The 22,489-nt window shown below is 49.5% G+C and overlaps 1 protein-coding gene across 6 annotated transcripts in view; it reads left to right on the top strand.

The window, feature by feature from the left end:
* kctd1 (potassium channel tetramerization domain containing 1) overlaps positions 1-22,489 on the top strand; it is a 102,371-nt gene that overhangs the window by 39,061 nt on the left and 40,821 nt on the right. The window contains exon 3 of one of the 6 annotated variants that reach the window (XM_055634295.1): positions 20,165-20,993. The exons of 4 other annotated variants lie outside the window; for them this stretch is intronic. In XM_055634295.1, coding sequence (XP_055490270.1) covers positions 20,165-20,993 — 829 coding nt within the window. Of the gene's footprint in view, positions 1-9,256; positions 9,643-20,164; positions 20,994-22,489 lie in introns of those variants that run through there. One more of the 6 variants, XM_055634299.1, reaches the window with a different exon arrangement.

The following is a 22,489-nucleotide window of genomic DNA, read 5'->3' as shown; positions in this document are numbered from 1 at the left end:
AGGGTGGCGTCTTCATTGTGGGCCTTCTGCACTCAGCGCCACCTCTCTAGTAAGCGAAAATGACGCACTCAGCGCCACCTCTCTACTAAACGGAAATGACACAATCAGCGCCACCTCTCCACTAAGCAGAAGTCACGGAATGAGCAGCAATTTTGCATTAAACATAGTCCTGATGTAATAAAATGTTTATTCACGGTTTTTCCTTATAAAAACTGTTGCACACTTTTCAATAAGGCAAAGTTAAAAGGCGCATGTTCAAAACAAATCTCTTGCATTTGGCAAGGCAATTTTAATTAAGCAAGTCAACTTTAATTAGGCAAGGCAATTTTAATTAGGCTAGGCAACTTTAATTAGACAAGGCAACTTTAGCATTCTCAAACCAAAACACACTTTTAGCAAGCATTTTCAAACCAAAAAACACTTTTAGCAAGCTTTTTCAAACCACATTAAGGGCACACAGTTTAGTAGACATTTATTCAGTGTTATTCACAGCTCAGACTGAGAGATGTGATCCTCTCCACCATCTTGCAGAGACTGACTGAAGCACTCAACACTTCCGGGTTTTATAGTCCCTCCGGAAGGGGCGTGGCCTTCAGGAGAGAGAATCTCAACATTTTTTAAACACTAATAACTCTTTTATTTTTAATCGATGGGAAAAATCCTCTTGTCCTGCGCAGCGGAGGGGGACTCTGAGTAAGATGGCCAAAAATCACAGCCGTAAGTGGTAGCGTTTTTTCTAAAATCAATATACAGAACAACAGGAAGTGGTCAAGATCAGACTTTTAGTAATATAGATGTCCCAAAAAGGAACCATGAGATACCATAGAAGATCATAGTTGCTGAGGTTAGTGTGTGTAGTGTTCAAGTTGGTTGCTGGGAAGAAACTGTTCTTGAACCTGAAGGTCACGGTTCTCAGGCTCCTGTATCTTCTCGCTGATGGCCGCAGCGAGATGGTAACATGCCAGGGTGGTGTTGGTCTCCAATGGTGTTGGCTGTCTTCTTGGGGCAGCAGCTCCTGTAGATCCCTTCATCGGTGGGGAGGTCAGTACCCATGAAGGACCCGTGCAATGTCCACCGCTCTTTGTAGTCTCCTTCGATTCCGGACGTTTGAATTGCTGTGACCAGGCTGAGATGCAACCAGACAGTGTGCCCTCTACACCCATAGAGGTTAGGTTGTATATTCGAGTTTGAGTTTAGTTTATTGTCACGCGTACCGAGATACAGTGAAAAGATTTTGTTGCGTGCTAACCAGTCAGCGGACAGACAATACCTGATTACAATCGAGCCATTCACAGTGTATAGATACATGATAAAGGGAATAATGTTTAGTACAAGAGTTTAGAAGAATGAGGAGGGACCTCATTGAAATAGTGAAAGGCTAGAGTGAATGGGGACAGGAGGTTTCAACTAGTGGGAGAGTCTCAACCAGAGGGCATAGTCTCAGAATTAAAGGACGTTCCTTTAGGAAGGAGATGAGGAGGAATCTCTTTAGTCAGAGGGTGGTGAAACTGTGGAATTCATTGCCACAGAAGGCTGTCAATGGATGTTTTTCAAGGTGGAGTTAAAGATTAAAATGGGTATCAGGGGCTATGGGGAGAAGGCAGGAGAATTGGGTTAAGAGTGAAAGCTTGATCAGCCATGACTGAATGGCGGAGTAGAATTGATGGGCCGAATGGCTTAATTCTGCTCCTATCACTTATGAACACATTTGTTTTCTTCACCACCCGCTCTACCTTTGTTGGCCATTTCAAGGCATTGAGGACTTGAATGGTGGCCCAGTAGCGCAGTGGTAGAGTTGCTACCTCACAGCACCAGGGACCTGGGTTCAATCCTGACTATGGGTGCTGGCTGTATGGAGTTTGCATGTTCTTCCTGTGGCCAGGTGGATTTCCTCCCATAGCCCAAAGATGTGCAGGTTTGTAGGGTAATTAGCCCTCTGTAAATTTCCCCTAGTGTGTTTGGAGTGGATGAATAAGTGGGGTAACACAGAACTGAACAGGTGATCGATGGTCAGTGCGGATTCGGTAGGCTGAAGTGTGTGTTTTCCGAGCTGTATCTCTAAACTATATTGCACATAGTTCCCAAGGTTCCTCTGTTCATTAACATTTCTTAGCACCCTATTTACTGAATAGACTCTCAAAATCCTGGGTGGGCGGCGCGACTCACGTCGCAGTGGCCTCTGCAGCCCGTCTGTCTCTGTTTATTTTTTGTCTTGTTTGAATGTAGTTTATAGTGGGTTTTTTTAACTGGGTATGTGTGTGGGGGGCGGGGAATCTTTTAAAATATTTTCCCTGTGCGGAGAACCCAACCTTTTCTCTGTCGGGTCTCCATTGTCGTTGGGGCCTAGCACAGTGGGCGGCCTCCAACCGGAACGACCTGCGGCTCCAGTCACGGAGCCTGCGGACCTACTTACCATCGTGGAGCTGGCCGAGTTCGGAGCGTGGAGAGCTGTGGTGGCGCGCTGCTGCGGCCCGACCCCGGAGATTCGGAGGCTCCATCCGTAGGTCTGGTGGACGGTAAGACCGGGAGCCCATGGGTCGCTGATGGGAGACCGTTTTTTGGGGCTTCTGCAACGTCGACCTCCCGCCCGAGTTGCGGGGTTGAAAATTACCTGGAGTGGGGCCTTAGATCGCCCCGCGCGACTTTAAATGGCCGTGGGACTTGCTAACGCCCGCCGGGGGCTCCAACACCAAGACCCGGAGCGCGCCTTGCATCGCCCGGCGCGGCTTTAATGGCCACGGGACTTACTTACCATCGCCTGCCGGGGGCTTTGAATCTGACATTGGGAGGAGAATGAGGAGTGCAGGGGAGAGATAAGACTTTGCCCTCCATCACAGTGAGGAGGAGATTCACTGTGATGGATGTTTGTGTAAATTGTGTTGTGTCTTGGTTGGTTTTTTTGTGTGTATGACTGCAGAAACCAAATTTCGTTTGAACCTAAATGAGGTTCAAATGACAACAAATAAATTGTCTCATTGTATCATTGTATTTCATCAAAATGCATCACCTCACCCATGTCAGAGTCAAATGCCATTTGTCAATTCTCTACCCAATTTCTTGCTGTGACCAAGACAACCTTCTTCACGGCGCTACCAACGTTCATGTCATCTGCTAATCATTCATCCTCCATTCATATCCAACTTGTTAATAACTATCACAAGCAACAAAACATAGCACGGGGATGAGGAAAGCATAGAGCACACAAACAGGCCCTTGGGCCCACAATGACTACCGAACATAATGGCAAGATAATCTCATCTGTCTGCACAGGGTTCATATCCATCCATATCTAAGGACCTATCTCAAACCCTCTTCAAACGCCTCTTAAAAGATCTCATCTGAGATCTGGTTTAGAGTCATAGCATCACACAGCATGGAAACAGGCCCTTCGGCTCAATTTGTCCCCATCGCCTAAAGTACTCTGGAATGTAGAAGGATGAGAGGGAGATCTTATTGAAACATATAAGATTATTAAGGGTTTGGACACGCTAGAGGCAGGAAACATGTTCCCGATATTGGGGGAGTACAGAACCAGGGGCCACAGTTTAAGAATAAGAGGTAAGCCATTTAGAACGGGGATGAGGAAACACTTTTTCACACAGAGAGTTTTGAGCCTGTGGAATTCTCTGCCTCAGAGGGCAGTGGAGGCTGGCTCTCTGGATGCTTTCAAGAGAGAGCTAGACAGAGCTCTTAATGATAGCGCAGTCAAAGGACATGGGAAGAAGGCAGGAACAGGGTACTACTGATTGTGGATGATCACATTGAATGGCGGTGTAGGCATGAAGGGCCGAATGGCCCACTCCTGCATCTATTGTCCATTGACTACCAATCTAAGCTAGCCCCATAGGTCTATATCCTCTAAGCCTTTCCAATCCATATACCTGTCCAAGTGTCTTTAAATGTCGTTATCGTACTTGCCTCAACTATCTCCTCTGGCAGCTGGTTCCTTATACCCACCAACGTCTGTGTGAATAAGTTGCCCTTCAGGTTCCTATTAAACCTTTCCCCTCTCACCATATTCCTATGTCCTCTGGTTCTTGATTTCCCTACCATGGGAAAAAAAAGTGTATTCACCCTATCTATTCCCATATGAATCTTTACACCTCTAGTAGATCACCCATCAGACTAATTCCTTGTGCTCCATGCCTACCTAACCTCTCCCTATTGCTCAGGCCCTCAAGTCCTGGCAAAATCCGTGTAAATCTCTGCACCATTTCCAGCTAAATTCCACCCTTCCCATAGCAGGGTGATGAAAACTGTACACAGGACTCCAAGTGTGGCCTCACCAATATAATGTACAAAGCTTGTGCAGGAAGGAACAGCAAATGCTGGTTTATAGCAAAGATAGACTCAGATTGTCAAACTGGAGACTGCAGCAGAGTTCTGACTTAAAACGTCACCTATTCATTTTCTCCAGAGATGCTGCCTAACCCGCTGAGTTACTCCAGCATTTTGTGTCTATCTTTTGTACAAAGCTTTATCTCTGCTACTCTTCTTAAACAAAGGAACAACATTGGCTGACCTTTAGTCTTAAGGCACATCACCTGGAGCGAGCAAAGATGCAAAAGTCTGCATCAGGAATACAGCTCTCCCCTCCTTTGTGTCCCATAGTAACCTGGGGTAGATCTCATCAGACCCCGGAGGTCATATCCACCCTGGATCCCATGACTTCCAGCACTGCCTCCTTAACATTGACTTTAGAGATACAGTGTGGAAACAGACCCTTCGACCCACCAACTCCGCACTGACCAGTGATCACCCCTGTACACTTGTTCTCCCATTGGGCAAAAGGTGTGAAAATACACTCCTCCAGATTCAGAGATAGCTTTCTTCCCAGCTGTTATCAGGCAGCTGAACCATCCTGTGTCAGGCTCGATAACAATCAGCATGGGAGCACCTTAAGGCTGCGTGCTCAGCCCCCTGCTGTATTCACTCTATATTCATGACTGCGTAGCCGGTCATAGTGCGAACTCCATCATCAAGTTCGCTGACGACACCACTGTTGTGGGACGTATCACTGATGGAGATGTCAGAGTATAGAAGTGAGATCGACCGTTTGACCAAATGGTGCCAGCACAATAACTTAGCTCTCAACACCAGCAAAACCAAGGAACTGATTGTGGACTTTGGAAGAGGTTGAATGAGGACCCACAGTCCCGTTTATATCAACGGGTCGATGGTGGAAAGGGTCAAGAGCTTCAAATTCCTGGGCGTGCATATCTCTGAAGACCTCTCCTGGTCCGAGAACACTGATGCAATTATTAAGAAAGCACATCAGTGCCTCTACTTCCTGAGAAGATTACGGAGAGTTGGTATGTCAAGGAGGACTCTCTCTAACTTCTCCAGGTGCACAGTAGAGAGCATGCTGACCGGTTGCATCATGGCTTGGTTCGGCAACTTGAGCGCCCAGGAGCGGGAAAGACTGCAAAAAGTTCTAAACACTGCCCAGTCCATCATCAGCTCTGACCTCCCTACCATCGAGGGGATCTATCGCAGTCGCTGCCTCAAAAAGGCTGCCAGAATCATCAAGGATCCACACCATCCTGGCCACACACTCATCTCTCCGCTGTCTTCAGGTAGAAGGTACAGGAGCCAGAAATCTGCAACATCCAGGTTCAGGAATAGTTACTTCCCCACAGCCATCAGGCTATTCAACAAAACTCTGAACATTAATAGCCTATTGCACTTTATCTGATTATTTATTTGTATATATATATATTCAATAGTTTATGGTCACACTGATCTGTTCTGTATTTATTTATGCCTACTATATTCTGTTGAGCTGAAGCAAAGCAAGAATTTCATTGTCCTATCTGGGACACATGACAATAAACTCTCTTGAATCTTGAATTTTGAATCCTACCAATAAATAGTGAGCGGTCCTGAGCTACAATCTACCCCACTGGAGACCAACAAACTATCTTTGATCGGACTTTACTGGCTCTAGAAACATAGAAAATAGGAGCAGGAGGCCATTCGGCCCTACGAGCCAGCACCGCCATTCATTGTGATCATGGCTGATCGTCCCCAATCAATTCCGTGCCTGCCTTCTCCCCATATCACTTGATTCCACTAGCCCCTAGAGCTCTATCTTAAGTGGGACAGGGGCATAACTCTCTTTTAAATCCATCCAGTGATTTGACCTCCACTGCCCTCTGTGGCAGGGAATTCTACAAATTCACAACTCTCTGGGTGAAATTTTTTTTTCTCACCTCAGTCTTAAATTACCTCCCCTTTATTCTAAGACTGTGGCCCCTGGTTCTGGACTCTCCCTACATTGGGAACATTTTCCTGCATCTAGCTTGTCCAGTCCTTTTATGATTTTATATGTTTCTATAAGATACCCCCTCATCTTTCTAAGCTCCAGTGAATACAAGCCTAGTCTTTTCAATCTTTCCTCATATGACAGTCCCGCCATCCTGGGGATCAATCTCGTAAACCTATGCTGCACTGCCTCAATCACAAGGATGTCCTTCCTCAATTTAGGAGACCAAAACTGTACACAATACTCCAGATGTGGTCTTGCCAGAGCCCTATACAACTGCAGAAGAACCTCTTTACTCCTATACTGAAATCTTGTTATGAAGGCCAACATCCCATTAGCTTTCTTCACTGCCTGCTGTACCTGCACGCCAACTTTCAGTTACTGGTGTACAAGGACACCTACGTCTCGCTGTACCTCCCCCTTACCTAACCTAACCCCATTGAGATAATAATCTTCCCCCTTGTTTTTGCCACCAAAGTGGATAACCTCACATTTATTATACTGCATCTGCCCACTCACTCAACCTGTCCAGGTCACCCTGCAACCTCCAAACATCCTCTTCACAGTTCACACTGCCACCCAACTTTGTGTCATCAGCAAACTTGCTAGTGTTGCTCCTAATTCCCTCTTCCAAATCATTAATATATATGACCTTTCATAGCAAAAGGATTTGAATATAGGAGCAGGGAGGTTCTACTGCAGTTGTACAGGGTCTTGGTGAGACCACACCTGGAGTATTGCGTACAGTTTTGGTCTCCTAATCTGAGAAAAGACATTCTTGCCATAGAGGGAGTACAGAGAAGGTTCACCAGCCTGATTCCTGGGATGTCAGGACTTTCATATGAAGAAAGACTGGATAGACTCGGTTTGTACTCGCTAGAATTTAGAAGATTGAGGGGGGGATCTTATAGAAACTTACAAAATTCTTAAGGGGTTGGACAGGCTAGATGCAGGAAGATTGTTCCCGATGTTGGGGAAGTCCAAAACAAGGGGTCACAGTTTAAGGATAAGGGGGAAATCTTTTAGGACCAAGATGAGAAAAACATTTTTCACACAGAGAGTGGTGAATCTCTGGAATTTTCTGCCACAGAATGTAGTTGAGGCCAGTTCATTGGTTATATTTAAAAGGGAATTAGATGTGCCCCTTGTGGCTAAAGGGATCAGGGGGTATGGAGAGAAGGCAGGTACAGGATACTGAGTTGGATGATATGGAAAGGAGGTGGAGGAGAAATGGAGTGACGGATGGGGGAAAATGGGAGTTGGGGAGAAGAGGGAGGAGGAAAGGAGGCTGGTGGGAGATGGAGGAAAAGATGAGGTAGCACGGTGGCACAGCGGTAGAGTTGCTACCTCACAGTCCCAGAGACCTGAGTTTGGTCTTGACTGCGGGTGCTGTCTGTACGGAGTTTGTACGTTCTCCCTGCGACCGTGTAGGTTGTCTCCGGGCAATCCAGTTTCCTCCCACACTCCAAAGACATACAGGTTTGTAGGTTAATTGGTTTCGGTAAAGATTATAATTTGTCCCTACTGTGTGGGGGGCTAGTGTATGGCGGGGGATTGCTGGTTGGATCTGACTTGGTGGGCCGAAGGGCCTGTTTTCATTATGTATCTCTAAACTGAAGCGAACTAAGAAGGAGGAGAGTGTGATGGAGGACGGAGGAATGAAGGAGTGAGAAATGGAGAACTTGGCCAAAGGGTGTGAGAGGAAGGGGGGGGGGAGGTGTATTGGAGAGGGCACAGGGCACACTGGGAGGTGATGGGGAGGGAGTTGTCAAGGGGCAATTCTGGACGAGGGTGGGAGTATTGTGGTGATACTGTGGGGTGGCTGAAGATGCAGCAACTGAGTTTGGAGGGGGCAAGGAGAGGCGGTAAGAGATGGGCAGGGATGGGGAGAGGTAGGACAAGGTGATAGAGAGGGGAGACAGGAGGGAGAGAGAGTGGGGTAAGAAAGAGAGGGTGGATGGGGGGAACAGATGATAGACAGATAAGGAGAGGGGGAGAGAGAAAGATAAAGGGGGAAGACTGAGTGGGATAAGAGAGGAGAGAGGGTGTATAGAGGGAACAGGTAGGGAGAGAGGGAGAGAGAAGGAGAGGGAGTGGGCAGAGAGAAGAAAGAGGATGGGAGGGGAAGAGAGAAAAAGGATGTGAGAAAGAGAGGGGTAAAGAGAGGGAGAAGAGAGAGGGGGTGAGCGAGAGAGAAAGGGGGAGGCGGTGTGTGAGTGTGAGATAGAGAAAGGGGGAGTTAGAGAAAGAGAGGAGCGGTACGGGCAGGTGTCTCTCCACCGGGCGCCCGGCAGCGCAGAGCCGGAGTGTTCAGGGAGCTGCCCGCCGGAGGGAGCGGAGTGGGGTGACCGGGCTGTGCTGGGCTGGGACGAGGTGGCAGCGGCAGCAGCGGGGTGACCGAGCTAGGGTGAGGCAGCGGCAACAGCGGGGTGACCGGGTTGGGTCGGGGTGGAGGCAGCGGCGGGGTGACCGGGTTGGGTCGGGGCGAGGCAGCAGCGGCAGCAGCAGCGGGGTGACCGGGCTGGGGTGGAGGCAACAGCGGCAGCAGCTGCGGGCTGAGAGGTTGCGGTTGTCCCGGGCTCTGCCTCCCTCCGCCCGGCCCGGCCCGGCCCAACCGCAGCGCATGCGTCCGGCCCGGCAGAGCCGCAACATGGCGCGAGTGGCCGGTAGCGGGCGGCGGGACGGAGCTGGAGCGGGGACAGGACCGGGGACAGGAGCGGGTCAGCAACCGGTAGCAGCGCAGCATCCACCGGGCGCTCCGGGGCTGCAACCGGGCGGAGCAAGACCGCAACCGGGCACAACTGGACTGGACTTCAACCGGGTGGAAGAGGACTGAAACCGGGAGCAACGGGCGGAGAAAGTCCGCGAACGGGCGTAACGGAGCCAGACCCGGGCGGAGCGGGTCCAGGTCCAGGTCCAGGAGCGAGCGGGCACGGGTGGCCGCAGCGGGAGGCGCTGCCGGTGGGGAACTGTCCGCCCTGGTCGCCGCTGCCGCTGTCGCTGCCGGTGGCGGGCGGGCGGCGGAGCCAGAATACACGGCTGGCCACCCGCTACGCCGTGAAGATTTTCCGGGACTACCTGAGCGAGCGGGAGGAGCGGGCGGATTTCGAGCGGCTCGACAAGGCGGGGCTGTGCCGGGCGCTGCGCTCCTTCTACGCCGAGGCGCGCTCCAAGAGCGGCCAGGTGTACAGCAAGTCTTCCCTCATCAGCATCCGCAGCTCCCTCAACCGACACCTCAACCAGCCGCCACACTGCCGCACCCTCGACCTCACCAAGGACCCCGAGCTCCGCAGCGCCAACCTTGCGCTGGCCGCCGTCATCCGCAAACTCGAGGAGCAGGGAGCCGGGCCCGTCATCCAGAAACAAGCCATCACCAGGTACGCTGCCTCGTTATCCCTCTTCCCAGTGCTCCATTGCCCCATTGCCCAAATCTTGCCCCCATTGCCCAACTCTTGCCCCATTGCCCAACTCTTGCCCCATTGCCCAACTCTTGTCCCCATTGCCCAACTCTTGCCCCATTGCCCAACTCCTTGCCCCATTGCCCAACTCTTGCCCCATTGCCCAACTCTTGCCCCCATTGCCCAACTCTTGCCCCATTGCCCAACTCTTGCCCCATTGCCCAACTCTTGCCCCATTGCCCAGCTCTTGCCCCATTGCCCAGCTCTTGCCCCATTGCCCAACTCCTTGCCCCATTGCCCAACTCTTGCCCCATTGCCCAACTCTTGCCCCATTGCCCAAATCTTGCCCCATTGCCCAAATCTTGCCCCATTGCCCAGCTCTTGCCCCATTGCCCAACTCTTGCCCCATTGCCCAGTTCCTTGCCCCATTGCCCAGTTCTTGCCCCATTGCCCAACTCTTGCCCAACTCTTGCCCCATTGCCCAACTCTTGCCCCATTGCCCAACTCTTGCCCCATTGCCCAACTCTTGCCCCATTGCCCAGCTCTTGCCCCATTGCCCAACTCTTGCCCCATTGCCCAACTCTTGCCCCATTGCCCAGCTCTTGCCCCATTGCCCCAACTCTTGCCCCATTGCCCAACTCTTGCCCCATTGCCCAACTCTTGCCCCATTGCCCAACTCTTGCCCCATTGCCCAACTCTTGCCCCATTGCCCAACTCTTGCCCCATTGCCCAGCTCTTGCCCCATTGCCCAACTCTTGCCCCATTGCCCAACTCTTGCCCCATTGCCCAGCTCTTGCCCAACTCTTGCCCCATTGCCCAACTCTTGCCCCATTGCCCAGCTCTTGCCCCATTGCCCAACTCTTGCCCCATTGCCCAGCTCCTTGCCCCATTGCCCAGTTCTTTGCCCCATTGCCCAGTTCTTTGCCCCATTGCCCAGTTCTTTGCCCCATTGCCCAGTTATTTGCCCCATTGCGCAGTTATTTGCCCCATTGCCCAGCTCCTTGCCCCATTGCCCAGCTCTTGCCCAGCTCCTTGCCCCATTACCCAACTCTTGCCCAACTCTTGCCCCATTGCACAACTCTTGCCCCATTGCCCAACTCTTGCCCCATTGCCCAACTCCCCATTGCCCCATTGCCCAACACTTGCCCCATTGCCCAGTTCCTGCCCCATTGCCCAGTTCCTTGCCCCATTGCCCAGCTCCTTGCCCCATTGCCCAGTTCCTTGCCCCATTGCCCCAGTTCCTTGCCCCATTGCCCAGTTCTTGCCCCATTGCCCAGTTATTTGCCCCATTGCGCAGTCATTTGCCCCATTGCCCAGTTCTTTGCCCCATTGCCCAGTTCTTTGCCCCATTGCCCAGTTCTTTGCCCCATTGCCCAGTTCCTTGCCCCATTGCCAAACTCTTGCCCCATTGCCCAACTCTTGCCCCATTGCCCAGCTCCTTGCCCCATTGCCCAGCTCCTTGCCCCTTTGCCCAGCTCTTGCCCCATTGCCCAACTCTTGCCCCATTGCGCAGTTATTTGCCCCATTGCCGTTCTTTGCCCCATTGCCCAGTTCATTGCCCCATTGCCCAGTTCTTTGCCCCATTGCCCAGTTCTTTGCCCCATTGCCAAACTCTTGCCCCATTGCCCAGCTCCTTGCCCCATTGCCCAGCTCCTTGCCCCATTGCCCAGTTCCTTCCCCATTGCCCCAGTTCCTTCCCCCATTGCCCAAATCTTGCCCCATTGCTCAGTTCTTGCCCCATTGCCCAGTCTTGCCCCATTGCCCCATTGCCCAGCTCTTGCCCCCATTGCCCAGCTCTTGCCCCATTGCCCAGCTCTTGCCCCATTGCCCAGTTCTTGCCCCATTGCCCAGCTCCTTGCCCCATTGTCCAGCTCCTTGCCCCATTGCCCAGCTCCTTGCCCCATTGCCCAGCTCCTTGCCCCATTGCCCAACTCTTGCCCCATTGCCCAGTTCCTTGCCCCATTGCCCAGTTCCTTGCCCCATTGCCCAACTCTTGCCCCATTGCCCAGTTCCTTGCCCCATTGCCCAGTTCCTTGCCCCATTGCCCAACTCTTGCCCCATTGCCCAGTTCCTTGCCCCATTGCCCAGCTCTTGTTCCCATTGCCCAGCTCTTGTTCCCATTGCCCAGCTCTTGTTCCCATTGCCCAGCTCTTGTTCTCATTGCCCAGCTCTTGCCCCATTGCCCAGTTCCTTGCCCCATTGCCCAGTTCCTTGCCCCATTGTCCAGCTCTTGCCCCATTGCCCAGTTCCTTGCCCCATTGCCCAATTCCTTGCCCCATTGCCCAGTTCCTTGCCCCATTGCCCAGTTCCTTGCCCATTGTCCAGCTCTTGCCCCATTGCCCAGTTCTTGCCCCATTGCCCAGTTCTTGCCCCATTGCCCAGTTCTTGCCCCATTGCCCAGTTCTTGCCCCATTGCCCAGTTCTTGCCCCATTGTCCAGCTCGTTGCCCCCATTGCCCAGCTCTTGTTCCCATTGCCCAACTCTTGCCCCATTGCCCAACTCTTGCCCCATTGCCCAACTCTTGCCCCATTGCCCAGCTCTTGTCCCATTGCCCATTTGCCATTTCCTCTGCCCCTTTCTCCAACTCTCTTTGCCTCTGTCCATTTGCCCAACTTCGCACATTGCCCTTATCCTTTCTCCTGCCCCCCTGCGCCCCATTCCCATGTTTTGCCTACTTCATCCTTCCCAGTATTCTTGCCCTACTCCTGTCCTTTTGCCCCATTCCCCGCTCTTTCCCCCATCACCCTTGCCCAAGTTCAAGCCATTGCCCCCTTTGCACTACCTCCTGCCTCTGCCTCTGTTCCATTGCCCACTCCACCCCTGTTCCATTGCCCTCTTCATCCCAACCCAATTCTTTCCCCCTTTGTCCCTTGCCCCTTCTGCCATGTCACCACTCTTCAGACCTTGCCCCCCTGCCCAAGTGCTCTAACCCTTTCTTCTGCTCCCTTTGCCCCATCCCTCCTATTGCCCCCTGTCCATCGCCTCTTTCACCCCTGCCCAAGTGCGAGCCATTGCCCCTTGCACTGCCCCTGGCACTGCCCCTGTCCCAAAACCTCCTTCATCCCTGTACCAACTCTTTCCTCTTTGCCTCTCATCACCACCTTCTCCCCTTGTGCCCAAACCCTTTCTCCTGCCCATTTTGTCCAAATCTCAGGTCTAGACTATCATTCCCTTGCTCCCATTACCCTTGCCTGTGCGAACCATTGCCCCATTGCATTGACTCCTGCCTCTTTGCCCCTGTCCCAATGGCCCCTTCACCCCATCCTAACACCCCCCTGCCCAAGTGCTCTTACCCTTTCACCTGCCCCCTTTACCCCACTCCCAGCTCTTGCAACCTGTCACCCTTTACCTCCCACGAAGTGCAAGCCATTGCCCCTTGCACTGCTCCTGCCTCGTTTCCTTTGTCCCTTCACCCTTGCCCATGTGCCCTTGCCCATTCTTCTGCCCTCTTTGCCCCTTCACCCCATCCCAAATCTTTCCCTTTCGTCCCTTACCCATATGCCCATATCCTTTCTCCAGCCTCCTTTGCCTCATTCCCAGCTCCTGTTGCCCTTGCCCCCACACCTGCCCAAAAGCAAGCCCCTGTCCATGCCTTAGCCATTGCCCCATCCACTTAGCCATCCCGCCTCCCCTTCCCCTAAGACCCCCGTCTCCTGCCCCCGTCTCCTGCCCCCCTCTCTCCCCCCGTGCCCCCATCTCCTGCCCCCATCTCCTGCCCCCATCCATCTCGTGCCCCTCCATCTCGTGCCCCCCCCCATCCTGCCCCCCCCCCCCCTCCAGCCCCCCCTCCAGCCCCCCCCCCCCCCCGTTAGATTGAGGAGAAAGCAGGAATGGGGCGCTGATTTTGAATGATGAGCCATAGTAATGTTGAATGGCAATGTTAGCTCGAAGGGCCGAATGGCCTACTCCTGCACCTATTTTCTATGTTTCTATGTCAGGCAGCATCTATGAAGAGAAATGAACATCCAACATTTCAGCTCGGGGCCCTTTCTTCAGACTGAGATCTTGAGTCTGAAGAAGGGTCTCGGCCCGAAACATCACCTGTCTATATTCCTCCACAGCTGCTGCCTGCCTGCTGTGTTCCTCCAGAACTTTGTGTTGTGCTCGAGATTCTAGCACCTGCAATTCCTTGTGTCTGCACCCGTTTCCCTTTCCTGCACAGGGGTAGTGGTAGGGAATTGTTTTGTACAATACTTCCCTGCTGCAGAATGGTGTGTACATGCTGATAACTCAACCAGGTGAGATGCCCTCAGTGTGTAACAGAGACATACCCACAGGCATGCACACACAGACAGACACCAACATCACTACCTACCTACCTACCTACCTACCTACCTAACTGTATCGCATGCGGTATATTTAACTCGCATCTTGGGGGAGAATCACATTGGTTCTGACACATTGAGGCTGGACTTTAATTTCTCAGCTAGTCACTCTTTCATTTCAACCCCTTCTCCTGTATATTTTCGCTTTTAGACTTTAGAGATACAGCATGGAACCAGGCCTTTCGACCCAGCAAGTCCAAACCGACCAGCGATACACTAGCATTGTCCAACACACGAGGAACATTTTACAGTCTTAACCAAAGCCAATTAGCCTACAAACCTTGTACATCTTTTGAACGTGGGATGAAACCGGAGCACCCGGAGTAAACGCACGCGGTCACAGGGAGAACGTAAAACTCCGTACAGACAGCACCCGTGGTCAGGATCGAACCTGGGTCTCTGGCGCTGCGAGGCAGCAACTCTATCGATGCACCATTGTGCTGCCTCATTGTTTTTGTCTGACCCCAACCTTTCATTAGTTACACGATGCATACACAACATCCCCGATGATCTGTAGTCTAAGCTCAATCTAATTCGGCTTTGGTAAGATTACTGTGTTTTTACATTAGACTGGGAAATCCTCTACTCGTTCACTTTATCAGCCGACAAGTAAAAGTGAAATATTAATAGCCAGAGCTTAAATATTTTGGGTAATCTGTACCCTATCGCGGAACTCCAAACATTTTTACATTTACTCAAGACCCTTCTTGCCAGAAATGTAGGGGGAAACTGGAGGATAGAATTGTGAATTAATATAAACACAAAGTGCTGGAGTAACTCAGCGGGTCAAGCACCACCTGTGGGGGGGGGGGGTTTCAGGTCGAGTGTAGCTGAATGGATAGAAAATTGGCTTCATGGAAGAAGAAGGGTTGTTTTTTCCGACTCGAAACGTCACCCATTCTTTTTTTTTTCTCCAGATATGCTGACTGACCCGCTAAGTTACTCCGGCACTTTGTGTCTATCTTCAGTATAAACTACCATCTACAGTTCCGTCCTACACATAGAATTCAGGTTGTTTGTGGGAGTTAAGTACTTGGAAGTTAACTTTGACCTAGTTTGAACTTAATATAAATTAGTGAAGCTATTTGTGTACCTATATGTGGTTTGCAAGACTTGCCTAAGATTGGGTAATTCAGTACATATTCTGATACCTAACTCTCCCTTCATGACTAGCAAACTTAGAGTGCAGTGCCATGATTTTAGTTAGTTAGTTGGTTTATTGTTGTGTGTACAGAGATCTAGTTGAATGCTTGTTCTGTGTGCTATCCAGTCAAATCGTTCGATATGCGTTCTATGCTATACTTGCACCATAGAAAACGTACTGTCAGGTTGCACCACAGCTTGGTTTGGGAACAGCTCTGCCCAAACCGCAAGAAATTGCAGAGTTGTGGATGTAGCCCAGTCCATCATGCAGACCAGACTCCCCACCATCGACTCCATCTACACTTCACTCTGCCTCGGGAAAGCAGCCAACATAATCAAAGACTTGTCCCATCACAGTCATTCCTTCCCCTCCCTGCTCCTGTCAGATGGAAAGCTTGAAAAGCGCGCAACATCAAACTCAGAAACAGCTTCTTCCCCACAATTATCAGGCTTCTGAATGCTCTTTCCGTAAACTAGGGTGATGTCCGGTTCATGTCTGCACCATTGTGGACATTGGACTTTGTCTCTGGAACTGATGGGCTACAATGTTGAGAACTATATGCTGCACACTGTATCTTCCCCTTTGCTCTGCCTATTGTACTTACAGTCTGACGATTGTATTTATGTATAGTATTATCTGATCTGATTGGATAGCATGCAAAATAAAGCTTTTCATTGTACCTCGGTACACGTGAGAATAATAAACCTAAACCTATGCATGAGTACAATAGATCCTCTTCTGGAGCGGAAGAGACACAAAGTACTGGAGTAACTCAGTGGATCAGGCAGCATCTCTGAAGAAAAAGGATGGGTCGGATCTGAAGAAGGGTCCAGACCAGGGGTGGAGAACCTGCGGCCTTAAGGCCACATGCGGCCTTCTAGGCCATTGTGCAGCCTTTTGAATGAATCCAAATTATGTAGAACAAATTCTTTTATTTTTATTAACATGTTTTTGTACGTCTTATTATTTTTATTTTAATCTTAAAATGAAGGTATTTAAAATACCAAGGAGTAAAAGATGATTCAACAAAATAATCCTCCCCGCACGAAAAATGCTTTCATACTTTTCAACCACTTTTTGCTGCAAATCTACATTCTCCAACCTAACCCTAATCAAGATGCCCTTAAGGTCACAAATGATGGCTACCCATCTAGAAGATCAGCTGAAATTGCGAACCTCCATGTTGCAACCAAATATTCAAATGCTTTCCCACAAAAAGCAGTCACAACAAATTCATTAAAAGTGTTTAAGAAGGAACTGCAGATGCTGGAAAATCGAATGTACACAAAAATACTGGAGAAACTCAGCGGGTGCAGCAGCATCTTTGGAGCAAAGGAGATAGGCAACGTTTCGGGCTGGTTTCTCCAGCATTTTTGTGTACATTCAAAGTCATTAAAAGGTTAGTTAACTTTAGAACGAACACATTTTTTTTCATTTTCTTGAAGTTAGTACATAGTAGTTAGATCTTTACAAAATAATGTACATTTTGAAGTATATCTAATTGAAGTTTCTTGGATGTGGCCTTATTAGATTACAGCTAACTTAATGTGGCATTCCAACATGAAAAGGTTCCCCACCCCTGGTCCAGACCCAAAACGCCACCCATTCTTTTTCTCCAAAGATGTTGCCTGAACCGCAGAGTTACTCCAGCACGTTGTTTCTATCTTCTGTATATACCAGCAACTGCAGTTCCTTTCTACATTCTTCTCGAACAGCATGCCGAAAGTCATCATTTCTGGTGCCAGCTTGCAACGCTCTGAAAAGTTCAATCTGGGCCCAAGGAGATATGCAGCTTATTAAATATTTCACTTTAAGGCCCATGGTCCTGGTGACACTAGATGAGGTAGGGGTCAGCCATGCTTAATTATACTCTGCCGTTGTGCCACCATGACCCCGTAATAAAAGGGGCTTCTTCCTATGAGACCAGGAATCCCTTTTCAATGTTCAGCACTGTGTTTTTCAACACAGCCTATCAACCCCCCCCCCCCTCGCTTTCATCCACATATCACTCACCAGGCTTTGTCCTGCCCCTCCTCTCTTCCAGCTTACTCCCCCACAACCTCCATCAGGTTCTCTGAAGAAAGGTCCTGACCAGAAATGTCAACTATCCATGTTCCCCAGTGATGCTGCCCGACCTGCTAAAATATAAAGTCACACAGCATGGAAACAGGCCCTTCAGCCCAACTTGCCAATGCTGACCAACGTGGCCTATCTACACTAATCCCACCTGCCCACGTTTGACTCGTATCCCTCTAAACCATTCCTATCCATGTAACTATCGAAATGTGTTTTAAATGTTGTTATAGTACCCAGCTCAACTACCTCCTCTGGCAGCTAGTTCTATATATTAAAACACCCTCTGTGTGGAAAAAGTTGCCCCTCAGGTTCCTGTTACCTTAAACCAATGTCCCCAGGTTCTTGATTCCCCTACTCTGGGTAAAAGATTCTGTGCATTTATCCTATCTATAGGTTGATAAAATCTATTTGCACTATCTATCTATAAATCTATACTGTCTATTCCCCTCATGATCTTGCACATCTGTATAAGACCACCCCTCATCCTCCTGTGCTCCAAGGAATAGAGTCAAGACAATAGACAATAGGTGCAGGAGTAGGCCATTCAGTCCTTCAAACAAGCACCGCCATTCAATGTGATCATGGCTGATCATCCACAATCAGTACCCCGTTCCTGCCTTCTCCCCATATCCCCTGACTCCGCTATCTTTAAGAGCCCCATCTAGCTCTCTCTTGAAAGTATCCAGAGAACCGGCCTCCACTGCCCTCTGAGGCAGAGAATTCCACAGACTCACAACTCTCTGGGTGGAAAATGTGCTTCCTCATCTCCGTTCTAAATAGCTTACCCCTTGTTCTTAAACTGTGGTCCCTGGTTCTGGACTCCCCCAACACCGGGAACATGTTTCCTGCCTCGAGCGTGTCCAAACCCTTAATAATCTTATATGTTTCAATAAGATCCCCTCTCATCCTTCTAAACTCCAGAGTGTACAAGCCCAGCCGCTCCATTCTCTCTTCCAAACTCCTCTTGTTATGAAGGCCAACATGCCATTCGCTTTCTTCACTGCACGCTGTACCTGCATGCTTACTTTCATTGACTGATGTACAAGGACCCTCAGATCCTATTGTACTTCCCTTTTCCCAACTTGTCACCATTTAAATAATAACCTGCCTTCCCGTTTTGCTACCAGAGTGGATAACCTCACATTTATCCACATTAAACTGCATCTGCTGTGCATCTGCCCACTCACCCAACCTGTCCAATTCACCCTGCATTCTCATAGCAGTTCAAATTGCCACCCAGCTTTGTGTCATCTGCAAATTTGCTTATGTTACTTGTAATCCCTTCATCTAAATCATTAATATATATTGTAAATAGCTGTGGTGCCCCACTGCCATTCTGAAAGGTACCCGTTAATCCCTACTCTTTATCCTAGCTTACCTAACCTCTCCCTATAGCTCAGGCCCTCGAGTCCTGGCAAAGTGCTCATTGCTTTAGCACTCTGTGCCTTTTTTTTGTAAACCAGCACGTTTCTTGTATCGCCATTTTACTGCTTCACTGTAAAATATTTCTCAAAGCCTTTCTTGCCTCATGCCCTCGAGTCTAACCCCCGTCCCCACCGAGATTTTGAAGCATTCATGCATTTTTGCCAACTATCTGGCAAAAAAAGGTTCTGAACTGTATCTGTAAAAACCCAGGCGGGATACCACTGTGGATATCAGTCAAAAGTTTAATGTGATGCTCTGTATTTTTCGGAGAGAATTGTTGAAGTTGCCCCATTCTGGTTATTAACAATGGAATAATTTTCACAGAAGAGAGCAGAGCAGAGCAGGTGTGACACAGTGGCGCAGCTGGTAGAATTGAAAATTGTGGCTAGACTGGCCAAGTTGTAGTATTTTTACTTCAGACACCGGTTTCCGATTCATTGAGAAGTTGACACTAAGTTTGAGAAGTGGTGCAGTTTGGTAGAGCTGCTGCCTCAGAGCGCCAAACACCCAGATTCCATCCAGACCTGGGCCGGTGTGTGTGTGTGTGTGTGTGTGTGTGTGTGTGTGTGTGTGTGTGTGTGTGTGTGTGTGTGTGTGTGTGTGTGTGTGTGTGTGTGTGTGTGTGTGTGTGTGTGTGTGTGTGTGTGTGTGTGTGTGTGTGTGTGTGTGTGTGTGTGTGTGTGTGTGTGTGTTTAAGTGAATGAGTGAGTGTGTGCTTGTGTGCGTGCGTGTGAGTGAGTATGCTTGTGTGCGTGTGTGAGTGAGTGTGTGCGTGTGTGTTTATGTGTGCATGTGTGCGTGTGTGTGTGTGTGTGTGTGTGTGTGTGTGTGTGTGTGTGTGTGTTTTTTTTTTTACATTCTCCCTGTGACAGCGTGGGTTTCTTCCGGGTGCTCCGGCCTCCTCCGACATCCCAAAGACGCGCGGGTTTGTAGCTTAATTGGCGTCAGTACATTTTTTCCTAGTGGTGGGTGAAGAGCCTGTATCCATACTGTATCATTAATACAAATCTTAGCACCCAGAGAAAACCCACATGTTCACAAGGAGACCTAGCAAACTCCGCACAGGCAGCACCCGAGGACAGGACCTCTCGCACTGTGAGGCAGCGGCTCTCCCTGCTGCACCACTGTGTCGCCTTTTTGTGACTTTAGTACTTCAGTGATACAGTGTGGAAACAGACCCTTCGGCACACTGTACTGACCAGCGGGCACCTCATAACTAGCACTATCCTACACACTAGGGACAATTACCATTTTTACTGAAGCCAATTAACTTGCAAATAGGTACATGTTTGGAATGTGGGAGGAAACCGGACACCCACGAGGTCACAGGGAGAACGTGCAAACTCCGTACAGACAGAAACCCAAGGTCAGGATCTAACTGGGGTCTCTGGAGCTATGAGGCAGCAACTAAAGCTGCAACACTCTGCCGCCCTTCTAATGAAAGCCAACAAAATCGTACTCTTTATATTTGTTGCTCTCCCAAAACGTTACTGTATCAAGACAAATCATATCGTGACATCCCTATCACCAGGTGCGACTTGAGGAAGCTCTACACTTCGTGCAGCCTGGACTCAAATACTCCCTTTGGATTGCTCAATAAGGTGTGGTTCGAGATCTGTATGTACTTCTGCACGAGGGGACGGGAGAACCAGAGGGAACTGGAGGAGGACTCGTTTGGCTTGGCCACGGATGAGGATGGTAGAAGATATGTCTACTATAAAGCCTGTGGACCTTACCATAAATCCCGCATGGTGACGTGGAGCAAGAAGAGAATGTACGAGACTGGCACAGAGTTCTGCCCGTACGCCAGTTTTGTTAAGTACGTCTCAAAGCGTAACCCTCTCTGTAAGGCGTTCTTTCAAAGACCTAGGGACCACTGCAGCGAAAGTGACATGGCCTGGTTTGAGAACAAAGCCATTGGGAAAAATCTGTTGGGTACCCGGATGCAGATGCTGTCCAAAGCTGCCAAACTTTCCAAGACTTACACCAACCACTGCATAGGAGCGATCTCCATTGCCACCCTGAGCAGCATTGCGGGCATTGGCAGCAGGCTGGTGCCTCGTAGATCTCCCCAAAACACTCTGGGTTCCCGTCCGCAGCGACCTTGCCCTTGCGCCGGGCAGGACCTCGGTGGAGGGGTTGTAGGGACGAAAGTGGAGCAAACCGCGACTCGCACTCTTTATCAGCCCGTCTCATCACACAACGCGAGGCGTTCGCCAAAGCGACTATGCATCCGTTCTTCCGATCCCGCAGATTCCCAGAACGTGATTCCGCTTGGCAATGGCTCACAGGAATCCATGCTTCCGGAATCTGGTGACCTCCTTGGAGCCAATCCATCAATAATCATATCGACGATCCAGGTAATGCTCAATGCTCACCACTTTGACGGGTCAGCTGACTTTTCAAGCCAACTTTCTTATTAAAAACAAAATCTGTGACAGATCTTGATTGTTACCAAAGTCGCTGTCTTCATTTAGAAGATTTAGTAGGTCCACAAATATATTCATTTTAGGGTGATCGTGTGTATAAATTGTTTCATTCCGTTTTGAGGGGAATTAGAGTTTGACTTGAAACGCCTTTGACGGAAAGTTTGGGAACATTGTCAAGGATAGAGCAGCGCCTCGTGTTACAACGTGCTGGGAGAACTCGGCAGGTCAGGCAGCATCTGACCCGGTTGAGTTACTCCAGCACTTTGTGTCTTCTTTTGTAAGCCAGCATCTGCAGTTCCGTGTATCCCCATGTCGTATTACAACCTAGACATCTCACTGTGGATGGAACATAGAACAGTACAAAAGATAGACATAAAAAGCTGGAGAAACTCAGCTGGTCAGGCAGCATCTCTGGAGAAAAGGAATCGGTGACATTTCGGGTCGAGATGCTTCTTCCAGAGATGCTGCCTGACCCGCTGAGTTACTCCAGCTTTTTGCGTCTATCTTCGGTGTAAATTAGCATCTGTAGTTCCTATCCACACATAGAAAAGTACAGCACAGGAACAGGTCCTTCGGCCCACAATGTCCATGCCAAACACAATGCGAAATTAAACCAATCCCCTCTGACTGCACGTGATTCATATCTCTCCATTCCCTGCATATCCATGTGCCTATCTAAAAGCCTCTTAAACACCACTATCATATCTGCCTCCACCACCACCCCTGGCAGCGTGTTCCAGGCACTCACCACACTAAAAAAAACAAAAAAAAACGCCCCGCACATTTGCATTAAAGTTTGCCCCTCTCACCTTAAAGCTATGCCCTCTAGTCTTTGACATTTCCACATTGGGGGAAAAGTTCTGACTGTCTACCCTTTCTACGCCTCTCATAATTTTATATGAACTACCAGGTTTCCCCTCAACTTCCAATGTTCCAGAGGAAATAATCCATATATGCTCAACCTCACATTGTAGGTAATATCTCCTAATCTTGGCAGCATTCTGCTAAACCTCCTCTGCACCCTTTTCTACAACCTTCCTGCAATGGGGTGTGCAGAACTGCATGTAATACCATTAATGCGGTCTGACCAAAGTCTGCATCATGACTTCCCAGCTCTTATACTCAATACTGATGAAGGCAAGCATACCATACACCTTCTTTACCACTCTATCTATCTACGTGTGTTGCCACTTTCAGAGAGCTATGAACTTGGACCCCAAGATCCCTCTGCATATCAATGCTCTTAAGGGTCTTGCCATTAACCATGTACCTTCCCTTTGCGTTCAACCTCCGAAGTGCAACAGCTCACACTTGCTGGGATTAAAGTCCATCTGCCATTTTTCCACCCATTTCTGTAGCTAATTTATATCCTGCTATGTAGTGTGTGTGTATATATATATATATATATATATATATTACTGTATATA

Source organism: Leucoraja erinacea, chromosome 4 (genome assembly GCF_028641065.1).
Source record: "Leucoraja erinacea ecotype New England chromosome 4, Leri_hhj_1, whole genome shotgun sequence".
Taxonomy (NCBI): domain Eukaryota; kingdom Metazoa; phylum Chordata; class Chondrichthyes; order Rajiformes; family Rajidae; genus Leucoraja; species Leucoraja erinaceus.
The sequence above is the reverse complement of the archived record's forward strand: the minus strand, read 5'-3'. Positions and strand labels throughout refer to the sequence as shown.